This window comes from Trematomus bernacchii, unplaced genomic scaffold, assembly GCF_902827165.1.
Source record: "Trematomus bernacchii unplaced genomic scaffold, fTreBer1.1, whole genome shotgun sequence".
NCBI classification, from domain to species: domain Eukaryota; kingdom Metazoa; phylum Chordata; class Actinopteri; order Perciformes; family Nototheniidae; genus Trematomus; species Trematomus bernacchii.
This window is the reverse complement of record NW_022987720.1, coordinates 15,956,185-15,979,118: the sequence shown is the minus strand read 5'-3', so window position 1 is coordinate 15,979,118 and position 22,934 is coordinate 15,956,185. Positions and strand designations below refer to the sequence as shown.

Below are 22,934 nucleotides of genomic sequence, written 5' to 3'. Positions count from 1 at the left end.
CGCTAATTCTACTCAGATGCACGTATGTGTCTCTTTACTTCATCACCTTTCTGAAATCATTCCCGATTATAACCTCAGTTTGTAGTTGAGGTTCAAAGTTCACAAATCATGGGGTTTGCTCTGCTGCCTTCAGGTGCTGTTGGTAGTATTGGACATCACAAAACTCACTGAAACATGCCCGATGAGCCCCGGCTACGCTCTAACGAAAGCAGACCAACAACAAAACGCACATTAAAATGCAGATGATAACAACACCTATACTGAAACTTATAGACAATTTTCAAAATAGGTAAGAAAAGCATTTGAAATACAGTAAAGCAACTTACTACAATGAATGCACTAATACAATAACAAGACCAGTGAGAGTCTACTGCCATGCTAGCAGCTCTACAGTTGAGCTAAACGCTATCATCAGCATGCTAACATACTCACAGTAATACGAACATGTTTACTATCTTAGTTAACTTCAGTTTTTTTTCAAGTCTTAGTTTACCTTGTTAGCATGCTAACATTTGCTGATAACAAGCACTAAACACAAAGTGCAGCTGAGTTGAGGCTGAAAACGTGATCCGTTTTTCAGATATTTGAGCATAAAGTTAAAAGCATTGGAACAACTTTAATTTTAACCTTATGATGAAACTATATAAATTAAAGTCAAGAGTATCACTGAAGTGATACAGCTACCTCTAATGGGAAGTGAAGCTTTGTATCAAATTTGTTTTAGTTTTTTGCAGTAGTCAGGTAGCCTACTCATGCAATTAAAGGCAACATTTAAGCTCTTCCTGTAATGGGAATTGTAGTTTTACTGCACACAGACACATTGCCACACATAAATGCTTGAGTGTGGACTTCATGATGAGTTTAAAATAACCACATCCAGATTTATATTTAATATCAAATGAAGGCTAGACTGGCAGATCAGGTTTCCATTTGACATGTTTTAAATTTTTGTACACTTTTACGTAAGCCACAGTAGACAAACATAATTTAAAATACATGTTGACAGCAGTTTAAGATGATTGAAACTAAAGAAAAATACTACATATATGATGGCACATTCAGAGCGTAAATCACCATCAACAACACTTTAAGTTTTAGATTACCGACATTTTTCTTTTTTCATCATCAAAATACAGCAAACATTTACTGTGTGTTTAAGAAAGAGTGAGGGTTAGGAGGTTGGCATTTTCGGTCAGGAAAGGTTGTTGGGGGCAAAGTAAAGGCTGAGGGGGGCAGGGGTGCTCTTGGAGTAGGAGAGGTCGAGGATCGAATTTCGGCCCGAAAGCATTCCCTACAGGCCCACAGAGCGTGAGAGAGCACAAGTGAAGACCGCGAGTGACCTACAAACAAGCTTAACTAACTTCACCCGAGCTGCAGATTAACGCCAAAGCAGCAGCCCCTGAAGGAGCCACAATGCTCCTCTGCCACCTCCCCTCCTCTCCTAAACATGACACACGAAGGAGGGACGACATGCAGGATGAGGAGGAGGAGGGGTTGTCTGGACATCATCATGAGGGAATTGATACACAAACTGTCTCAGAAGGAGCAAAGGGTGAGCCCTAAAGGCACCCCGAGGTGGAGGTACAGCAGCTGGGTTATGGTCGCTCTCTGGAGGTGTGATTAGTTTGAATCATCAGCTCTGACAGGCAGACGGACCAGAGGAGGTTTCTACTGGATGAACTGGACATGGTGATGAGCATGAAGCTGACTGCATGTATGGAGCGTTTTACATGGAGGATCTGCATGGTGTTATTTACAATACAGTTTATAATTAAAAAAGGTAAATAAAATGCATAATCTATTAATTTATGACAAAACTCAAACCCTGCTTTGTAACACTATTTAAAGTGGACCTATCATGCTATATTTGAATAATATAGTGTAGGACCATACCAATATATAAGGCATATTTATACTTTTTTATTTTCAAATACCAAACAGATCATGCATTTTAGCCATGCCTCATTTCGCTCAATTTGAATATTTTTAGCTCTGTTTTTGAAAGGGCTGATTCTGTGAGAACAGCACCACCTACAGGCCTGGCATATGTACTACAGCGTCTCCAGCGCTTTCGAACGGCAATGGCCGTGGCTGTCTCCTCCTGATTGGTGGAGTTGGCCCAATAGCCGTAGCGCCACTGTCCTGACGTCAGGACAGTTTTCAAATCTGGATCAGTTTTTATCAGATCCGTTGCAGACCCTTTTTTAGAGATTTGGGTATGGAGGAAAATAGAGAGGGTTGTGTTTTCTGACACTTGGTGAGTTCCCTGGAACACCGGGGACACATATTCATGTATAAAAGACGTACAAAAGTGCATTTTGCATGATAGGTCCCCTTTAAGGTAACTTCTAAAAAACAAGTACTGTTATGTGATATAAATAACAAAACAAAAACTACTGTCTTTTCTGATATCCAGAACATTTCTCAGCTGAATTTACAAAGAAAACTGAGGTGAGATTTTGCTATAAATATCTTGTTATCAGTTCCAAGATATTGTATAAAAAACGAATGATGCATTATTGTTGGGGTTTATCACTTGGAGGTGTAATGTATGTCACAACTTAACAACTAAGTCACAGTTTATTTCATATTACTGAACTAAAGTTTTGATTGATCTACTCATGCTTCCCTGTTCTCTTGTTTCTGCATTGCCAAGTTAACCTTTAAGTGTTGTTCCCCAGAGTGAAGAAACAAGAAAAGTAAGAAAAGAAACAGAACCAAGAGGAAAAAAAGCCTAAAGGATGGATAATCAAGACGAAGGAGGAGGAGGGCAGACAAATGAAAATCAGAAAGCTGAGGAGGTTGGTGACGAAGAAAAATGGACCAAAGACAAGAACAACAAGCTAGAGAAGGAAATCAGTGAGAAGGAGCCGAGCAGAGTGGCCAAGAAGGAGAAACGCCATTCGAGGACCGGCTGGGCTCTGACGGAACGCCTGACCATCAACGTGTCAGGGATGCGTTATGAGACGCAGCTCCGCACCCTCGCCCAGTTCCCAGACTCCATGCTTGGTGACCCTGGACGTCGCGTCCGCTACTTTGACCCCCTGCGGAATGAAATGTTCCTGGACAGGAGCCGCGTCTGCTTTGATGCCATCCTGTACTTCTACCAGTCAGGCGGGAGACTGCGGAAGCCCGCCAACGTCCCACTGGACATGTTCCTGGAGGAGCTGCGCTTCTATGAGCTCGGAGAGGATATCATCGAACGCTACAAAGCAGATGAAGGGTTCCCCAAGGAGGAGGAGAGGCCCTTACCCGCCAATGACTTGCAGCGTCGCCTCTGGATGCTGTTTGAGTATCCAGAGTCCTCCAGCGGAGCTCGCATCATCGCCATCATCAGCGTCATGGTCATTGTGATCTCCATTCTCATCTTCTGCCTGGAGACACTGCCTGAGTTCAGGAACGAGAAGGAAAAGAGGGAGGTGAGGATGGTGCTGACACATATGAGTGAAATAGATAGGATTGGGGTTATGTATGGAAAAGGCAGGTCGCTGACAGGGTGCGAAGAGAACAGAGGTTAACATTGTAATGGAGTGATGAGGTGATCATAGAGGGACAACATGTGCTGACAGTTGTCCCATACGAAACACCAACCAGCTCTTACAGTGCAAGGTCTTTATCTCCTCTCAACACAAGGAGAGTAGAACTGGAGGATTATTAGATATATCAACGCTAAGAATCAAGATCAGGGAAAGAGACGGCAAAGGCAGCAAATAGAGTAGAAAAGGCGAGGCAGATGTTTACATGGGATTATTTTGGACTTCTTGTTAAATTTGATCCTCTCAGATGGAGGGGAAGGAATGAAGTGGAAGAGACAGGTTGTTTAACTGCTAGTGGAAAAACAAGAGTAAGGAAAGAATATTGGCAGACAGAGCAGGATGGATGTGGTTTTATGTTGTGGCGATGATATGTCTTGTCAGCCTCTCAGGGACAACTGCCAGACCCAACAGCACATTCAGGTGGAGTTGATACTAAAGTACTAAGAAGAGGGATAGAGAGAAATTGGAAAGAGTTAAGTGCGAACTGAAGGAAAGGAGACGGGCTGGTCTCACGTTACCCCTAAGAGATCTAAAGGGCTATATATAGAGTAAAGGACAACCCTTAGAGCACATCAACACATAAACTAAAGTCTGTATTAATAAACCCTATGACTCATATCCTGAAATCAGCATGGAAAAGACACTCGCAGATTAACTTTTCTGAGGACTGCAACAAAATGAAATTAGCATTGCAAACGCTCCAGTAGCCTGGAGACGAGGCAAATTCTGGAGGTCCGGGGAGCAGAGGTGACACCACAGTGGCGCTGGTTGGATTTACGTTCCCAATCACCAGCAACACTGCTATACATAGATAGATATGCTCATGTGATCAGAGCATTTGACGCCTTTGGAACGCTACGCAAACTAAACACAACCTGCATGCACAGCTGTCCTCACGTTATCACTCACTCACAAGATAGTGTTGAAAACTTAATCAATTAAATTATTCTATTGACCAGTTTTATGTCTTTTAAATGAATGAATGATAATGGTCTCAACTTAAATCAAAGGGCTGCATAATCTCCTCAAGCTCACTCACATCCTCCACTCTTCACTGTCTTTCCCTTAGCGAGCAACAGGAGGGAATGGTTGAACTTGGACGTGTCCTCACATTACTTCTCGCCGTAGTAGAAATAGCTTTAAGTTGGAAACAATAATAGACATTGGCAAGATATGTTCTGCACTGACCTAGTGATATCCCTAACCCTAAAGATAATTTAGAGCTGATTTTGACACCATCATCACATTAGAATAACGGTCAATAAGAAATGATCTGTGTTGATCAACGTATTAAAAACATACTGACTAAGACATTAACAAAGAATGGATTGTGGAGGCTGATAGCAACAATTGCAGTTGAAGGCAAAACGTTTTTTTTTTGCATCTGATTGCAATTATCCATGTGCCAAAAATCCTGGCCACCTGAAAACAATGAGAGAAACTCATATTGGATGAATTATCCTAGTATGTCAGTATAAATGCGCTTTAGTTACGAGCAACATTCTGTGGCTATATGGCTTTTAGTGCTAATCTTTGTGAAATAGACTGTTTTTGCAAAAACCAAGCTAGCTGTGTGTGAAGCTGTACTGTTGTACTTTGGTGCTTTGAGCTAAAGGCCAGAGGAACTAGAGGAAAAGTCTGAGGATCGTCAGAGTCATTAGGGCCAAGGGACCATGAAAGTATTCACAAATGAACTGCAGCCCTACAAAAAGTTGTTGTGTTATTGCATTTTGGACCAAAGTGGAGGACTGACCAACGGGCAGACCACTGTTGACATCATAATCAACAAGAAAAGCGCTACATAAATGCAGTCCATTTACAATTTTCCATATTGCTAACACTCCGTAGACACTCTATTAGGTACATTTATACAATGTCATGTAATTGAAAACAACAGATATGTTTAAAAGGTAACATTTAGAAATATTAAAATGTTTTCTTTGACACTGTCAACTATGTTTTTAATATTGAGGTCATACTTAGTGGTGGTGGTTTTTCTATTATTCTTTCCCCCTCATGTTTCTTAAAGGTAGGGTAGGTAAGTTTGAGAAACCGGCTCGAGATCGCTAGAATTTGAAAATACACAACCGGAGAAAATCTGCCACTTCCTTATAGAGCCCCTCCTCCAACACACACGAACGCGCACATGACCAATGAGGGCACGAGATAAGTTTGTGCACAGATGGAACGCTGACAGGCAGGTAGGCCATCCAGTTATTTTAGCCGGGCCGGCTTGGTCGTGCTTTTTACAGTACTACGGCTTCCACAGATGACATTTTTTTATGGATTTTTTGTCAAAGCACTTAAGATATTCATTGCTATCGGGATGTTAAGAGCATTCCATGGAATATAACAAAAAGTGTATCTCGAGCCGGTTTCTCAAACTTACCTACCCTACCTTTAATGTGGTGGGCAAAACTAGAAATACCTGTGCAGTCCAGTTTAACACCACTTCAAAATAAAACCTCAATAATAAACATATAGTTGTGTCAATCATAATAAAACATTATTACCTACAGTACATAAAGGTGGACTTTGTTGCAGATATCTTGGACTACATTGCATTAGATTTTAGAGGGGATTCTTATAGAGAGGATACTGGGTGTATCTTTGCAGGAATTTCAGAGGTGAATATCTTATAGCTTTACAAATAAAAAAAGAATGACCTCGTAGGCTAGATTAGAATAATAATAAGTGAGAAGTGACCCTTTTAAATGAAAAAAGTGTAAATTCATCTGAAGTCTAAGGGTTAACGTTTATATTGCAAAGTTAGGACACATGAGAACGTGAGGGTGACAGACATAAAAAAACACATAAACATATAAATACATATAGTGTTGGGGAGAAAATGTGCTTCTAGGCCGCCAAAATCTTAGAGTAACTCTATCTAACTTGTTAAAAGACATGAATGCCCAGCGTTTTTAAACCCTTAACTCATTCCCAGAAGAAAACAAGCAGCCGGGTTAAATGAAAGTGTCAGATGCCTCGGCCATGCCAGTGTCTAGGTTGACACACAACCCAGCGTCATATGAACTTGATGTGTTTTGTGAGCATTTATTAATAGAGAAACTGATTTATATAAAAGTCAGTGGGGAAAAATAAAGCCAGGGGAGTGAAAATGGAGAGGAGTGAAACGTTAGCACAGTATCACAGATCTCACAGATCTCACTGATCAGATCCTGATGACAGCTGTCATACTAGGAAACTGCTGAGGACAAACTTTCAGAATAATCGCTTCTTCTCCCCTAACCTCTACCCTTGTTTCTTTGTTTACTCTCCTGTAAACCTTGTCTCCATAGAGATATTTATTATAGACTTTCCTCGACCCTTTATTCTAGTATTTCTCCTTCCACTGCATGTCTGATAAACGGCAGATTTTAAAATATATGTGGCATCGGCTTTGTCTTCTTTAATATTTGAGTGCAACGGTACCCATTTTTCCTTCATGCTTTGTTTTACAGCAATTCACCACCATAGCTCACCCAACCATAGCGAACGAAACCATCTTGGTCCCACCTGGCTTCACGCCCTTCCAGGACCCCTTCTTCATCGTAGAGACAATCTGCATCATCTGGTTTTCCTTTGAACTAATTGTGCGCTTGCTCTGTGCTCCGAGCAAGGTGCACTTCTTCAAGGACGTCATGAACACCATCGACTTCTTCGCCATCATTCCCTATTTCGTCACCCTGGGTACGGAGCTGGCCAGGGACAAAACCGAGCAACCGTCCGTGTCCCTTGCCCTCATCAGAGTCATCAGGCTGGTGAGGGTCTTCAGGATCTTCAAACTCTCTCGTCACTCAAAGGGCCTCCAGATCTTGGGTCAGACGCTGAAGGCCAGCCTCAGAGAGCTCGCCCTGCTCATCTTCTTCCTCTTCATCGGAGTCATACTCTTTTCTAGTGCTGTCTACTTTGCAGAGGTCGACAGCCCTAACACATCGTTCACCAGCATCCCTGAGGCGTTCTGGTGGGCTGTTGTATCCATGACAACGGTCGGCTATGGGGACATGTACCCGGAGACGGTGGGCGGTAAGCTGGTGGGCTCCATGTGCGCCATCGCCGGCGTGCTCACTATATCTTTGCCAGTCCCGGTCATCGTGTCTAACTTCAGCTATTTCTACCACCGTGGGAATGAGTGTGAGGACACGACCGAGTACAACCATGTCCCCACGTCCGTCTGGGAGGGAGAGGACGGTGAAGAGGGAGAAGATGAGGAAGGATTGGAAGAGGAGAAAGAACACAAGGGAGATTATGCCCCATTGTACGGACAGGACACCAGGGCTATCTGCCCCCCGCTCAATGGGACTCTCCTGGCAGGACTCTGTGACGGACAGGAAGCTGGTGAACGCAGAGGGTTTAACTTCTACCTCAAAGAACCTCTGGTCACTCAGGTTTGATCGAGAAAACACTTAAAACTGCTTCAAATCCAGAAAAGGAGAGTATCAAGAAGTATACTTCTGAGTGAAAGAAACATGTACACAAGGATTTGTACTGATATAAGCTGAATGTGTTACATTTGAGGCTTCTGTGTGATTATATGATTGATTGATATACACTAGGCATCTGTTTTTCTTAATACATATGAGTTAATCGTCTTAAAACGAACAAAAGGTTGTTTGGCAAAACGTACCTTTAAAGACAATGTCAAGACTCTTTAGATAACTATTTTACCCACTGATCAACTAAACAAAAGATTTTATGACATTCTCTGCATTCTTGCTCGTTTTAGGCAGGAAATATAATTTAGAGAAACATGTTGCAGAGACATACAACACTTATTATCATGTTGCAGTATAACATATATGTTATACAATCCCTGTTTATTGATGTCACTATTACTGTTGTGGACAATAAAAAGTGTGCCATGTAGGAAATCCATTAACCGCACATTAGTCTGATGCCGTACACTGCAATGCCCTGAACTGCTGCTGTGCACATGCTCTTTAATAGATGAATGTGCAGTAAGGGTTACAGTTGCTTATGACCTGTAATGGTCAGAGTTATGGGAGAAATGTGACGCAATAATCTTGTGCTGATGTTGACAACAAAGAAATCGCTCATCATGGAGGTGGTGGTGACAGAGTTCATGTAGTTGGAATGAATCCAGTTTGTATGTTCCATACAGCCGTGTAATACATACAGCCTCGAGAGATGGTTGGAAAACTGATATCAGGTCAGCTGACACTTCTGACTTCTGAGCAACACTATACTCTGATGGTATGAGGCGATAGCGATAGTACTCACCGGCTTCACAGCTTGGGCTTTACATTAATGACAACTTCATTGCCACAGTTAACTCTCTGTCTTACACTATGCAATGTATACAGGTTATTGAAAGTCATTAATAATATCAAAAATTCTCCATCTGTACATTAAGAAATTGGCTGTTGGTAGTTTCATTCAGCTGATTCCAATCATGTATTGATTTATCAGCTGACTTTTAACAGCAAATCACATTCAAGCAGATGTAAAGTGCAGCCTTTATAACACTCCTGTCACCTCTTGGTTATTTAACTGCCAACTCGCTACACCACACCTATCTCTTCCTTATGTGTTAAGTTTTAATATTTTTAATTTAATTTAGAAAAAGTATTTATTTATCTGTGAATTAGCAAGGGGTTAGTTGTTCCATCAGAGTTCATATTTGCTGCTCAGAGAGAGCTCCAAATACAGAGCAGAGCTTGCATTATCAAAATATAACTGGCTTACTACTTGTTATAAAATCAAATCTATGATGTTTGTGCCTCTGAGTGAAAAAAGAGACCAGTTCAGACCAGTTCTTTGTAGTAATCCTCCTTGATGTTGTCCATCTGTATCTCAATCTCAATCTTTATTTATTTGTAGGCATACTTTGCTGCAAACCGTGGTGGAAGGCATGACAATACAGTCTACGAAATGGTGTTCTGCAATAAAGCTTATGGATGAATGATAATGTGGATAAACCAGCAGAGACATTTGGAAGCTTTCTTTGTGAGTGTTTGTTACCTTTAACTAAAGAATTACAATTGCAGCCAAAAAACTAAACGATGTAAGGAGATACACGTTTTTTTCTAAATCATGTTGTATAGAGTTTTACCTTAAAAAGCCAAAGTGGTTATATAACATATTTTATAAGCGAGTGATTTTTACAGTGTGGATGTGGTTTGACCTGCATATATTTTGAGGACCGATGTGGCTGAGGATATGTATATATAGGATGTCTCACTTTATTTAATAAAGACCATATTTGATTCACCCATGTCATGAATTTCTGAATTCCTTCCACATGACTTTGTGCAGTGACTCGGGGAGAATGTGATGATGTGTGCTCAAATGTAAACACACAATCAGCGTGAGATGAGGCATGTACAAGTAGTATCAGAGGGAAGACATGCTGGATGCTTTACATCTCAGTTCCTGTCAGTAAAACAGAAAAGATATTGAATAGTACAGATCGTCTATAGGTCATATGTATATTGCACTATGGTTCGTGTCATGAGTGATCCTGCCTCTAGATGTCAGACTGTGTTTTAAAACCAGGACATCTGTGTCACTGCTGCTGCCACTGGATTGAATTAACAGTCATGTAACATGAAAGACTTCAAAGTAACCAAATGTGACATTTTTCTTCTTGAAATGATTGTGTTTGTTTATGACATATGACCACATTATGTTGTTTTCATTCCATGTTATAAAAAAATTAATTTGACTAAGTTATTATAGACTTATAAAATCAAATTAGTTGCAGATGAAACTCATGTGATTACATCAGGTATTTGACGTCATGTTTAATACTTAAAAAAAATCTACATTTAACTCGACCTTCATGTGTAAAACATTATGCTCCGTAATTAACCTAGTTTAAAATGTAGGTTTTCCACTTACATTCTAAAACAAACATGTTAATACCATAATTCACTTAAGCCATAGGCAATTTTCTAAGCAGAAATGCTACAAATCTTATGGTTTCAGCTTCTCAGTTCTGAGGATTTACTGACTTTCTCTGATTAATATTGCTTGAAATGATCTTTTTCATTATTTTCATATATGTAATAGGTCAAATGATTATTGAGAAAACAATTGTCAGATTAAGCTATAAAGGACATTGTTAGTAGCGCTGAAACGTAATCATTAACAGTTTTGGTCAAAAACGTTCATTGTTGGCAATAAAAATAACACATTTCTCAGGAATATGTTTGCGTTCCGCTAAAATAGAGACAACAGGCCTCGGGTTGGAGCAGATGAGGCTCCTTATAAACCCAAACCGGCACAAACACACACTTGGACATGCACCCTCTCGTCTCGATGCTGATGGCGGCAGTGATTAAATTGCTGACCCCTGCTGCCTCAGATGGTGCGATCTCCTCCCGTCATGTGTTGGAGCTCTCTCTCATGCTACAGGTCAGATTAGTGCAGCGCTCCATTGATCCATCTGAACATCATCTCAAATTTGAATTTCAGGAATGTTCAGACAAACCTCCACACATTGTCGTATTTACGGATCTCTGCTGACCTGCAGCACTTCACCTCTGCCTCCACCTAACTTGGCTCTCCTCTCTGACGTGCGGGGACCCGAAGCTAACGTCAGTCCTGTTTGCAATTACTCACAGTGCCCTTATGCTGTCTGGGAAGAATGAAAAGGATTGACGTCTTTCTGGCCATCTGCCGCCCTCCGATTCCTCTCCCATCCCTCACTCTGCCTCGCCCATCTCTAACTCTTCTTTGAGAGGATTAAGTGTGTTGGTATCTCTGTGTGTCTTTGTCTCATTAACATGTACTGTAAGCGCAGCTTGATGTGTAATGTGTGCATGTGTGTCTGTTGCAACTTTCCCATCCAATAATATATTGTCATCAGGATTGTTCCTGCGTCTTAGTCACCAAACACTGACGTGTGTCCCCTTTCGAATATAAATCCCTCCGCAGATTGAACAAAGTTACTTAAGCAGAAGAGAAAAACACAAAGGAATTGTAGTCATTTTAAATAAATCTCTAGGATTTTATTACCTACAATATACACACAAGCTGGACCTGTGAATCTGAGTTAAGACTCAAGGATGGTGGGAGGCAGAACTTAAAATGAAAATGAGATGCTCAGTGGGGAGGAAGAGGCTGATGACGTTATTTTACAGCAATTAAGAATAATGAAACAAGATTAAAACTCGTAAATTCAAATAACAACAAAATCCAAACAGCATCTTGCCTATTACTCGTCATTTCAGAGACCAGACCACAACAATAAAAATACAATATTAACATCAAGGTAATAGGTGATGTGCAAGAAGCGCACCAAGGAAGAAAATGCAAGAAGGTAAAGATTTATAAAAATAATGTCTGCTGGTTGAATATCTCTAGATGAACCAGTTGGTATTATCGAGGTCATTTAAAGAAATAATTTGACATTTCCTCTCTCGTGTCTGTATGATTAATATGAAACTACAGCCAGCAGTTAAAATAGAGGAGAAAAGCCTTGCTTTGTCCAGGGGTGACAAAATCAGCCTACTACCATATATTAAGCTCACCAACTAACACGTCACGTCTGGTTTGTTTAATCCAGTGTAACATTTTTTTATTTCTACCACAAAATGTATTATGCGCTAATCTATTTCTTCTATGGAACCCATTGACGCCAAACCAGTTTACAGTTTCAAGACAAAAAAAAGTTTGTAACAGTCGTATCCTTTTTTAGGGACTAAACAAACAAGATTTGGCATGAAACATAGTGAGCTTACGAGATGTTGGTAGGTGGGTTTTGCTACAGAGATTAGGAAAAAATAAGTCTTACATCAGTTTTTTTGCCTCTGTAAGACAGTGTTTTTCTCAAAATGTAAAAATATTCCATTGATTTAAATAATTTCCACTTCTGCCAGGAAAATAAAAGTTGAAGAGAAAGATGGTAAAAGATGAACTACTGTAAAAACTCACTGATGTGCGTTAAAGGCTGGTAACACCGGGACACTCTTCTAGTCGAGAGCACATTTGTTCTCCTATCAAGCGCATTTAAGGAAGTTCAGACATACAGGAGCATTTTAAGTTTGGTTATGAGATGACAAATCAAGACAGGAATGGAGACACAAGTAAAAGGGAAACAACTCTCCATTTAAACTCAAATTTGCTAAAGAGCAAAAGTCTCAGACCTGGTTTTATGGGCCTTCTCAACATTTTAATATCTATCTGTTTTAAGCTCAAAGGGAGCTTGTCGATAACTTACCCAAGAGTTCTGCTAATGAAGAGCAGAGAACTCAAAATACATCTAAGAAGTAGCAATGTAACCAGCCAGAAGTCTACTGTCCAGTCATAAAACAGAAACTAATTGATGGGGGGGGGGCTTTGTGGAAGTAAAAATCCAATCATGGCAGGTCGCTGGTCGCCATGGCGTGCCTCCGGTCATAAGCAGTGTCATCGCTCTCCTCGCCGTCGCTCACTTCACCCAAAACCCTCTCTCTCTCCTCGTCCTCTTCGGTTTCACTCTCTCGCCTCAAGCGATCCCGTTCCCTCTCTCTCTCTCTGTAGGTCCGATGCATTGTGGGAACCTGAGAGGGCAAAGAGACACAATGAGATCATGTAGACTCTACTGAGTGAAAAGTTAATTTTATACATGCGCTAAATGTTAAAGAAATACACCACGGTCTGCACAGATTTGATAACAGAAAAATACATCTTCCTTTTATCTCTGGTATATCGCTGACTCTGGTGCTCCATGCTAAAACGTACCATGTTACCAATGTGAAGCAATAATACTCTAATATTTGAACAAACTATCTACAAATATCTACCTGAAATCAAAATGTTAAACTTCCTGTCTTCTAGATTACCCCTTTTTAAAGATATAAGCACAAAGTATAAACTTAATATAGCTTAATTTGTTTATGGGAGTGAACAAATTAAGCTATATCAAGTTATCTTGACTTAGAAACCATCCATCCATTATTTTATAATTGATCTAGTTAGCTAAATTAACAGTCTGACGTAATTAAGGTTAACATCCTAAATAATACGTCTGACTACAAACAATTGATTATTTTCATAATCAACCGAATTTGCAGATGATTTTCTCGTTTAATCATTTGCTCTATAGAGTTGATGTTAAGTGTTGAACTACTTATTAACACTGTAACATAATAAGAACCCACATACAGTACAGATGAGGACATGTGGTGATTTGTGTGAGTTTAATGCATGTTCTTCAACTAAGGCCAAAATCCAGAAAAGGCTAATTCAAATAATCAAATTATAATTGAATCACGGATGAACATATACTCTGCAGCATTAAAAACAGTAGCAGTTTGTTGGTAGTTACCTGGTTGTCATGGCTGGGCAGGGCGCAGTAGCCCGCCTCCGTCCTGCGGGGAAGGCGTGGTGAATGAGTACGGAAAGGTCGGGGGGAGTGGGAGCAGACGGAGCGCGGAGAGGGAGAGCGGATGGAGCGCGGGGACGGAGATCGGACAGAACGGGAAGGTGAGTAATTCATGGACTGGGACTGGGACAGAGCGGGGCCGTGGTTGTTTTGTTTGGGAGGGCGAGGGGAGCGAGGGGGCAGATTGGGCGGTTTGAAAGGGTCGATCAGGTCAATCTCTGTAAGGATCGGTGGAGGAGGGATGAAATCGAGCTCCTCCTCTGGATGGAGCAGTAGCATTTCTGCTGCGTCAATTTCGGCGAGCTCCGCCTTGGACAAGTGGTCCACGATCCCCGCGCCAATCGAATCGCCCACCACATTGATGGAGGTACGCAATCTGTCACTGGGTAGATGAACAGTAACATTGTCAGCGGGGGGGAAAAGCAGAGAGCCACCATAAGCTGAATAGCCAAAACCCTTTAACGTCTCTCACAAATGCTACTAACTAAACCTGAAATAGCACAGAGCTGTCATTTCTCCTGTTATTGACACACGCTTATACACCCCCAACATTTCCGACACCTGACTCACAGCAGCCAGTCGACAGCGATGAGCAGACTGATATCCTGAGTCGGCAGCCCCACAGCGGTCAGGATCAGCAGCATGGTAACCAGCCCAGCACTGGGAATACTGGCAGCCCCCACACTGGCCAGGGTGGCAGTCATACTGGGGAGGAAGAAGAAGAAAAAAAAATGGGTAGTTTAGTCGTTAAATTGACCAACATGTTTTGATTCAGATGCTGAGCTGGAGCACACCACAGAGAATGCAGGAAACCAACATGCGTGCAGTTGTTCTGTGTCTGCGTGACAGGAAGTTATTTGTTACTCATCATCCTTTTTAGTGTGTAATAAAAAAAATCGAAAGCAGGCAAACCAGAACAACATTTTCCGCCCATGGTGAAGCTGTTGTCTCATTATACACATACAGTGTATTGGAAAATAAGTGCAGGAAATACTTGATTAAAAGTTGAAAAAACACCGAATTAATTTTGCTTACTAAAAATAGGAAAGGTTAAAAAATGCCAGACTTTGTGCTGGAAATCATTAATTCTGTAATTGCTTTTCAGCAACTTCCCTCACTGCTGACTCAATATGCTGAGTCAGCTGAATGTCTGCCAATACACACAATTACTCCACTTAACCCAGTGTGTCAGAGCCCTGAAGGGATCTGAGAGGTGAGTACTGTAAATCCTCAGGCTGATTCATGTGCTGTGCTCTCTAGTGAGGCTGTCCTCTGAACACAGTCACTGACAGTGAAAGTCACCAACACATCTGTGTCAACAGAGGATTTTTTTATGTGGATGTTTTTCGTCTGAAAACACAAGCCTAAGAATTGGTGTGAACAGTTTTGGTAGGAAAAATAATACAATTTCAAATTGCAAATCCTTTGCTAACAAGATTTAAAAGTGTTATGTAGTTCCTAAACCCTGCTGACATTATGTGTTATGGTATTAATCAACAAACTAGCAACTAGCATAATGTGTTTCATGTTTCATAGTTTTGTGTATTTATCTTATGCTGATAACCGCACAGCCCAGTTGTTGTGGTATTGATCATTTACAACTTAAAAGAAGCACAAATGGAACTAAATTGATGTGAGAAAAAAAGTGTTAGCTTAAAAAACCTTATTTAAATAGAATCCACAATCTTATGTTCAGAACTTTGGAGATTCTACAGGATATCCTTCTTATATTCTTCTTAGAAAAAGCGGTTGAAAAGCACAATCCTTTTATTCATTGTAGTATTATTGTTTTAAAAGAGACATGCCAGCGCAGTTATAATCTATAGGATTATTAAAGGGTCAAATAGATTTAGTAAAAGGTTACTTTAACATTATAGTAGATCTTTTTCAACGTTCTCCATTACATACAGAATGTGAGTTGTTTCATATTTTGTCAAAATTAAAACAATTAAATCTGAAATGTCCAATTTCAGGTTTGGCACAGTGTGTAATGTGTGGTTTAATCTTGTGGTTATGTTGGTCATACAGCTCAAACCCGGTATTCAAATGTGTTAATTCGATTACATCGTTCCTGCAATGCTTGGATGAAAGCGGGATCTGAATAAGAAAGAGGGTGATTACCAAAAAAGACAACAAATGTCTTCATGTTTCCTCACTTTTTACATGTTTTAATCAAAGAAAAGAAGAAGAATGCTGCATGTTGTGACATGTTTGCAATTAGAGGAATTATGAGTTCATGTTGGCCCCAGATGTGACTGCAGGCCTGTTTGGACTCGGCTCCAAACCTTGACGTGTATTGCATCTTCATTTGTGCTCTGCCTTACATCTTAATGCTTTATGACAAACCGTGCTAATTAAAGGTGGGGTAGGTAATTTTCGCTAACAGCTCGAGTGCGCTAGAATTTGAAAAATCTGCCACTTCCTTATAGAGCCCCTCCTCCAACACACACGAACGCGCACATGACCAATGAGGGCACAAGATAAGTTTGTGCACAGATGGAAGGCTGACAGGCAGGTAGGCCATCCAGTTATTTTAGCCGGGCCGGCTAAAATGATTGGTCGTGCTTTTTACAGTACTACGGCTTCCACAGATGACATTTTTTAATGGATTTTTTGTCAAAGCACTTAAGATTTTCATTGCTATCGGGATGTTAAGAGCATTCCATGGAATATAACAAAAAGTGTATCTCGAGCCGGTTTCTCAAACTTACCTACCCCACCTTTAACATCGCGTTTTAGAGACAGAAGATTTATAATATACCACCACTGATGAAACAAAATTCCTTAAAATAAAATCATTTTGGAATTTGGTAGTTCTAAGAGCTAGGCATCATTCATAGACCCCCACCGCAAAAAGTCTGGTTCCAATCAGACATAAATGTTTTGCTGAAACCTCAAAAATGGGAATTTCTTACTTTTTTATTGCTTTAGTTTGAAGCTGTCTTCCATCCCTGCATATTGTTAGATTAATTACAATGTCTCAAACTGGTGCAAGCCATATGAAAATGTGTTGGGGATTTTGTTTACACTGGTACACAGGAATGCTGCAATGAAACTTGGATTTACACATCTTGTTGCCCTTTAAAATCAACAGAATGAACCATCAGAACTTCAAATTGTCCTAAACTACTTAGACGCAAAAATAAACCCTTTCAATCATCACTTATTACTCACTAGAAATATGGGCGTGTCTGTGCAACTACCTGGACCTCTGCCCATATTATGTTACTTTACTGTGTTCAGGACGTTTATGGGCCTCAAACCCTGGAAAAACGAAGTGACCAGCAGCAAGATCCAGAGCCGGGGACTGGAGTCACATGACTTGACTCGAATCAGACTCAACGTCCTAAATTTGATGACTTTAGACTCGACTTAACAAAATAAATAAAAACTTCGAACTGGACTTGTACGATAACGCCAATGCATTATGTATCTTTATACACATTCACTTGTAATAGTTAAATACATATAATGTTTGCTTTGAAAATCAAATCAAATCCTGTTGTCAACCTGACCAGAGCACTGTTGTTGACATGAATGGATGTAAAGATTTCTGTGGCTGAAAAATCTTTGGTCATCCAGAAATCTTTTTTTGCTTTTTGTTGCTTTACTTTGATGTTTCCCATAGAGACTTTAGAATTTGACATTGGAGGTTTCATTTTTACATTCATATCCTAAATGGGGGAAAGTATGTACAAAGGTATTTATATTACGCTTTGAAACTTAAAAACTGAAACGCTGATCCATGTTTGTCCTGAAAACCTAAATAAACAGTTTTTAAGTTTAAATAAAACGAAGTTTCTAGTCAAAAGGAAAACAACATAAGGCATGTGTGTGAAGGACATCCAACATGTGTCTCACCTGACAGTGATGATCTGTCCCGTATCCAGAGAGATGTCATTCATCTGGGCAATAAAGATGGCTGCCACAGCCTCATACAGCGCAGTGCCGTCCATGTTAATGGTGGCGCCGATGGGCAGCACAAAACGAGTCACACGCTTGTCAATCTTCAGATTTTCCTCCAGGCAGCGGAAGGTGACGGGTAACGTTCCCGCACTGAGAGAAGAAGGCCACACAAGATGCCAAGTTAGGAAAAAAAAGGTGCAGATGTACAAAGAAGAGGAGCAGAGTGTCTGCTTAAGGATATCAAATATGTAGACAGGTGGTGACAGAAGTGCAGAGGTGAGGAGGGAGGTGAGGGGGTGAAGTTAGGGTAGAGACACAAGGTGGAAATATGAGTGGGCTGACAGCCTCCTCCTAACAGCTGGTGCCAGCCACTGTTGCAGTCCTGCGACATGCGAATTAAAGGAATTTGATTCCTGTCCCTGCTAGGCTCGGGTCATAATATCATTACGGAAAACGTTGATAGGATTATCCATATTCACTAGAGCCTCAGTAATGTGCCAAAATGACAGTTGGTTCAGCAGCGTTCAGACTCCCAGGCAGGCCGAGCCAAGCCGAGCCAGGCAGGATACAGCGGGGCCAGTTTGGCTGGTGAGGACTAATCCGAAGGCTTAGACATTTACAACACAGAATCTGTCTGACATGGACTTGTCTATGATAGCCTGTGCTTACACACATTTATCTGTCCTGGTTTGTCTGTGGAAATACAACGTTTTGCCTTTAGCCGTTTCAGATTCAACCCAAATAGCTGAAAGCGAGTTGCAGGCTAGGCCATTCATTCACAGAAAAAGTACGGCAGCTGTCAAGGAAAAGATGTTGTAAAAGAAATATGTGACACATATGTTGCTAACACATGCACAAACAGAGAACTTCCTCACAGACAAACGCACGCTTGCTGCAGGATGTCCTACCTGCTGGCAGTGCCCAGAGCTGTGATCCACGCCTGGAAGATTCCAGAGTAGAAAGTGATGGGGCTTTTTCTAGTGATAGCAAAGAATATAGCAGGTAGGATCAAGCCGCCGTGGATCACCAGGCCCACGATGACGGTCACCATGTACATGCCCAGCTGCCTGGCAACCATCTCCAGGTCTCCGATGCCCGCAATCTTCCCCGCAATCAGGGAGGCAATGCCGACAGGAGAGTACCTAAACACAAAGTGAAGAAAACACACCAGAGCTGAAATGATTTACGTTTTGTTATGATTGATGTTGTATTATTTGTAAGGCTGACTGCTAATTTAGCATCCTTACTTTACAAAAAAAATATTTATGTTTTCTCTTCTTTCTTTTTTTAAACAAGTTTAACCATTTTATGACTTTTTGAAGACTCAATATAAAAAAAAAACATGTTGCCTGGCACATGGATGCATTTATAGCTCAACCCCGTCAAAGTTTAACCCCCCAAGTAAATCCATTGGTCATATACATGATGTCTGAATGTAGAGACAACACTTGATGCATCTTTATTCACTGTCAAAGGAACACTTTTAACTTTGGAAACACTTGACACAGTTGTTCCCCTTCCTGACTCCAGAGCGCAGTGGGGCGTTTGAATAAAGCGGAGTTCCCCTTTAAGTCAATAGAGGTCCCATCCCGACAGCGGCCTGCTCTCCCCCAGGTCAGCTGCGTGCTGAACCCCGAGCCTGGCATTCAGTGACAGTTGTTTGGGGGAGTATGCCGTGTATAGATTTGATGGATGTGTTCCTTGTATGATACGTGTTTTTGTATACACTGGACTCTGTGTTTGGCAAGCTCCATAGGCTTGTGAGTAATCTGTTTATACTACGTGAGTGATACGAACAAGGACACAATTCCTTTGGTGTCCAGCTGCACATGTAAATGGCCTAGGAGAGCTGCAACACAAGCATCCTGCTGTTTCTGTTCCAACCGCCTACCCTGCTCCCCCTCTCCCTTCCCGGCGCTGAGTGCCACTAAGCTCTCTATCTGAGTGTCCTGTGAAGCGTCAAGGCGAGCACTGCTCTCAGAAGACATGCTCTAACATGCATCCTTCCTCGTCCAGCCGTCCCTCCCACCCTCAGCTCTGCTGCCAAGTGGCTCCTCTGCCGACCGTGGATCCATTACAGTTTGGAGATCTTCCACCCCGTCTCCCCTGGGAGCCCACAACATTGTTCCGGGCCCCGGCTCCTGCTACTCCCCAGCATACCATGGACTACAGCATGTGCCAATGAAGACTTCTCTTTCTTTCTGGCTGTCCATCTGTCCGTGTCCTTCACTAACACCCTTCTCCTTTTTCTCTTCCTTTTTCTTTTCTTCTGACTTAAATATCTGACACTTCTTCTCGTTCCAACAATATGTTTCGTGTATGCGTTATCCATCACTGTCACTGACCTCTGTGTGTGGTATTTCCAGAATGTCAAAGCAACGCAGCCGTTGGCCCTCATTAACGAAAACAGAGACACATGTTGTGCATGCTTGCAGAAGGGCGCACACAAACACACACAGGGGGGGAGATAATACTGACCACATGATTATGGAGACCATCGTCATGATTATCTCGTTGAGGACGTTGAAGAAATCGGACATGACCCTCCCTCGCTCGCCCATCCTGCCCATGCAGATCCCAAAGGTGATGAAGAAGCCGATCAAGCCTGAGGAAGACCACAACGCAGCATGTTAGTAGCAGCTCTCAATGCAAATCAGCAAACATCAGTCAAATTAAACGATTGAAAGAAGAAGTTGGTAGGAGTTCAATCATCCTCTCACCGAGGACGTTCATGCCCCATTTGTACTCCAGTTTCTTCCTGTTCTCAATGATGGGCTCAGTTTGGTTTTCTACCATAACCGGCACCTTCTTCAGCACCGTTTGAACCTGGAGGCAGAACCACATTCAGATTGATCGGAGGTTTCAAATGTAATTAAACCAACACAAACTCAATTTCACAAAAACCCTGATGTCGTAACCAATATGTTGTGAGTGAATGAAAGCTTGGCAGCAGCACAAACACACTCAGGTTTGTGTTTACAGAAAAAGCCAAAACAGGGAACAAGAGATTCTCAAAAAAAGACAACAAAGAAAAGAAAGACAAGAAGGTTCAAAGGGGAAGGACGATTCCTTCCTGCAAAAGCTATTATGCCTTTTATGACTTTAATGAATCCCCAATGAGTACAAACAAAAGACGCAGTAAAACAGAGATGCAGACAGAAAGGAGAGGAAGAGCGAAAAAGGGAGAACACTGAAATGACTTCAGGGAGAAGAAGTCTATAAGCTGGTGCTCAGCAGTGCTCCCTGTCCACCAGCAGATGCCTTACAGTGGTGAATAAAGATGTAGCATTACATATGCAAAGAGATTAGCAGTAGCAGAAGGGCTGACCCTCACCCAGTCTAACACAGACAACCACTTGTAATCATTCAGACCACACGCAGAGAGGGGGGGGGGGCAGATTTAGACGTCGCATCATGATTGAGACTTGGATTACCGTATAAAAATTATCAGCATGGAAGACCATTACCCAACAAACCTTTAATGTAACTGGGTATTCAGACAGTAAACCTTTTTTTAGCTGGTGTTCAAAACTAAATGGATCATATGCGACAATTCACTTTTTGCAATTGTTTTTTATATAATCTCATCATTTAAGCACTTCAAGCTATGCTTATGTGTGTCATTCTATAATGTAGAAATAATTTGTTGAATTACCAGTTAGATATACAAAATGTCCCAAAACATGCCATATAGCGTGAGCCAAACATGATATCTTTGTTATCTTGCTTTTTTATTTAAACTACAGTAAAATATATATTTGTATGAAAAGAAAAGTACCTCCAATGTTGCCTTAAATCTGACGGTAATTTGAGGGGCTTTACTTGTAATGACATTACGTAAAAAGGTCATCTTTACACTTTAAAGGTTACACTTCTGTAACATGTACAAATACATTGCTATTTGGTTATAAGTCAACACTAATTGTGTCAAATCATGCTCTGATTCACTCCTGACACCGTTTTTTTTATTTTGTGAGACTGCTCAGTCAATACTTTGTATAGACCAACCTTTTCAGGTTCACATAAGCAGGTATTTCTAATCGAAACTAATGCAAAGCAAGTATAGGAATTTTGCATATAATATGTATAATTATGATCATTTCCCACCATCTTTCAAGAAAGTATGCCTCATAACAACTACTACACGTTGTGGTGGAATCGTTTTTGTCAACTGCTGAGAAAACTAAATATAATAATGGATGATGGCTCATTAACATTTAGCATTACTCGAAATTAGAGTGGAAAACCTCTCTATTGTAAAGAAATGTCAATGTATTTGTGTTTGATCATGAATGAAGTAAAATCCATTACAGTATTAATAGCATGACATACCAAGAAGTACAATTGTGTTGTGCCAGTATTTGCCAACTTAACCAATTTATCCTATATCTGTTACATTCTTACTTTGATGTGTGCGCTCACAAATAAAGAGCTGGAGTAGGAAAACAGTTTGAGACTCATTTCAGAAGCTGAGGCTACCTGTTGGAAGCAGGCCTGCACGAGGTTCTCAGGAAACAGGTTTCTGAGCAGGTCGAGGAAGGCGTCCAGACTGCTGACCTCCGGGTTCCTCGGGACTGAGGAGGTTGTGGCGCCACCCCCCCTTAGTTTTGGGTTCCCCGGGTGGATACTCAACACCAGGATGACCCCAAGGGTGGCAGCGATTACAGTGGTGGACATGTAGTACAGCATGGCTCTACTTCCCATCCTGCCACTGGAGCGGGCATCTAGACCAGCCAGTCCTTAAAGAGACAGATCATCATCAGGGTACAAACCATGTTGCTCGTGTGCACTATTGTCCTTAATTGTCCCAGTTAGTTAACATTGTTTGTGTAAGATACTTATTTCTGTGTTAGCTTTATCATGATATATAAGAACAGGGCTGTGTTGTGATAACAGTGTCCCATGTTCCCAGAGTCTATTGCTTGGGTATGCTTTAACATTGTCAACGATTGGTAAGGTAAGGTAAAAACATTCCATTCTCACCTGTGATGAGACTGGAAATGATTAGAGGCAGGATGAGCATCTTCAGCATCCTCATGAGGATATCTCCAGGGAAGGAAATCATAGTGAGGGCAGCATAGTCCTTCACACTCATGTACCGCAACAGCGTCCCAAACAACGATCCCATGACAACACCTGAGGAGATGAAAAAATAGTAGGAG

The 22,934-nt window shown here is 41.3% G+C and overlaps 2 protein-coding genes across 5 annotated transcripts in view; one reads left to right on the top strand and one right to left on the bottom strand.

Moving 5' to 3' along the window:
• The window catches only part of hsd17b14 (hydroxysteroid (17-beta) dehydrogenase 14), a 44,226-nt gene that overhangs the window by 5,876 nt on the left and 15,416 nt on the right, over window positions 1–22,934 (bottom strand). For all 4 annotated transcript variants that reach the window (XM_034143745.1, XM_034143743.1, XM_034143747.1 and 1 more), the window contains 8 exons: window positions 22,756–22,908; window positions 22,252–22,511; window positions 20,493–20,598; window positions 20,251–20,377; window positions 18,681–18,914; window positions 17,728–17,922; window positions 14,437–14,571; window positions 3,253–3,383 (listed from right to left, as the gene is read on the bottom strand). In XM_034143745.1, coding sequence (XP_033999636.1) covers window positions 3,253–3,383; window positions 14,437–14,571; window positions 17,728–17,922; window positions 18,681–18,914; window positions 20,251–20,377; window positions 20,493–20,598; window positions 22,252–22,511; window positions 22,756–22,908 — 1,341 coding nt within the window. The remainder of the gene's footprint in view (window positions 1–3,252; window positions 3,384–14,436; window positions 14,572–17,727; window positions 17,923–18,680; window positions 18,915–20,250; window positions 20,378–20,492; window positions 20,599–22,251; window positions 22,512–22,755; window positions 22,909–22,934) is intronic.
• On the top strand, window positions 198–9,767 carry LOC117493271 (potassium voltage-gated channel subfamily A member 7-like). The gene is made up of 2 exons (XM_034143750.1): window positions 198–289; window positions 6,998–9,767. Exon 2 carries the CDS (start codon window positions 7,178–7,180, stop codon window positions 7,928–7,930), a length of 753 nt encoding a protein of 250 aa, XP_033999641.1. The 5' UTR covers window positions 198–289; window positions 6,998–7,177; the 3' UTR covers window positions 7,931–9,767.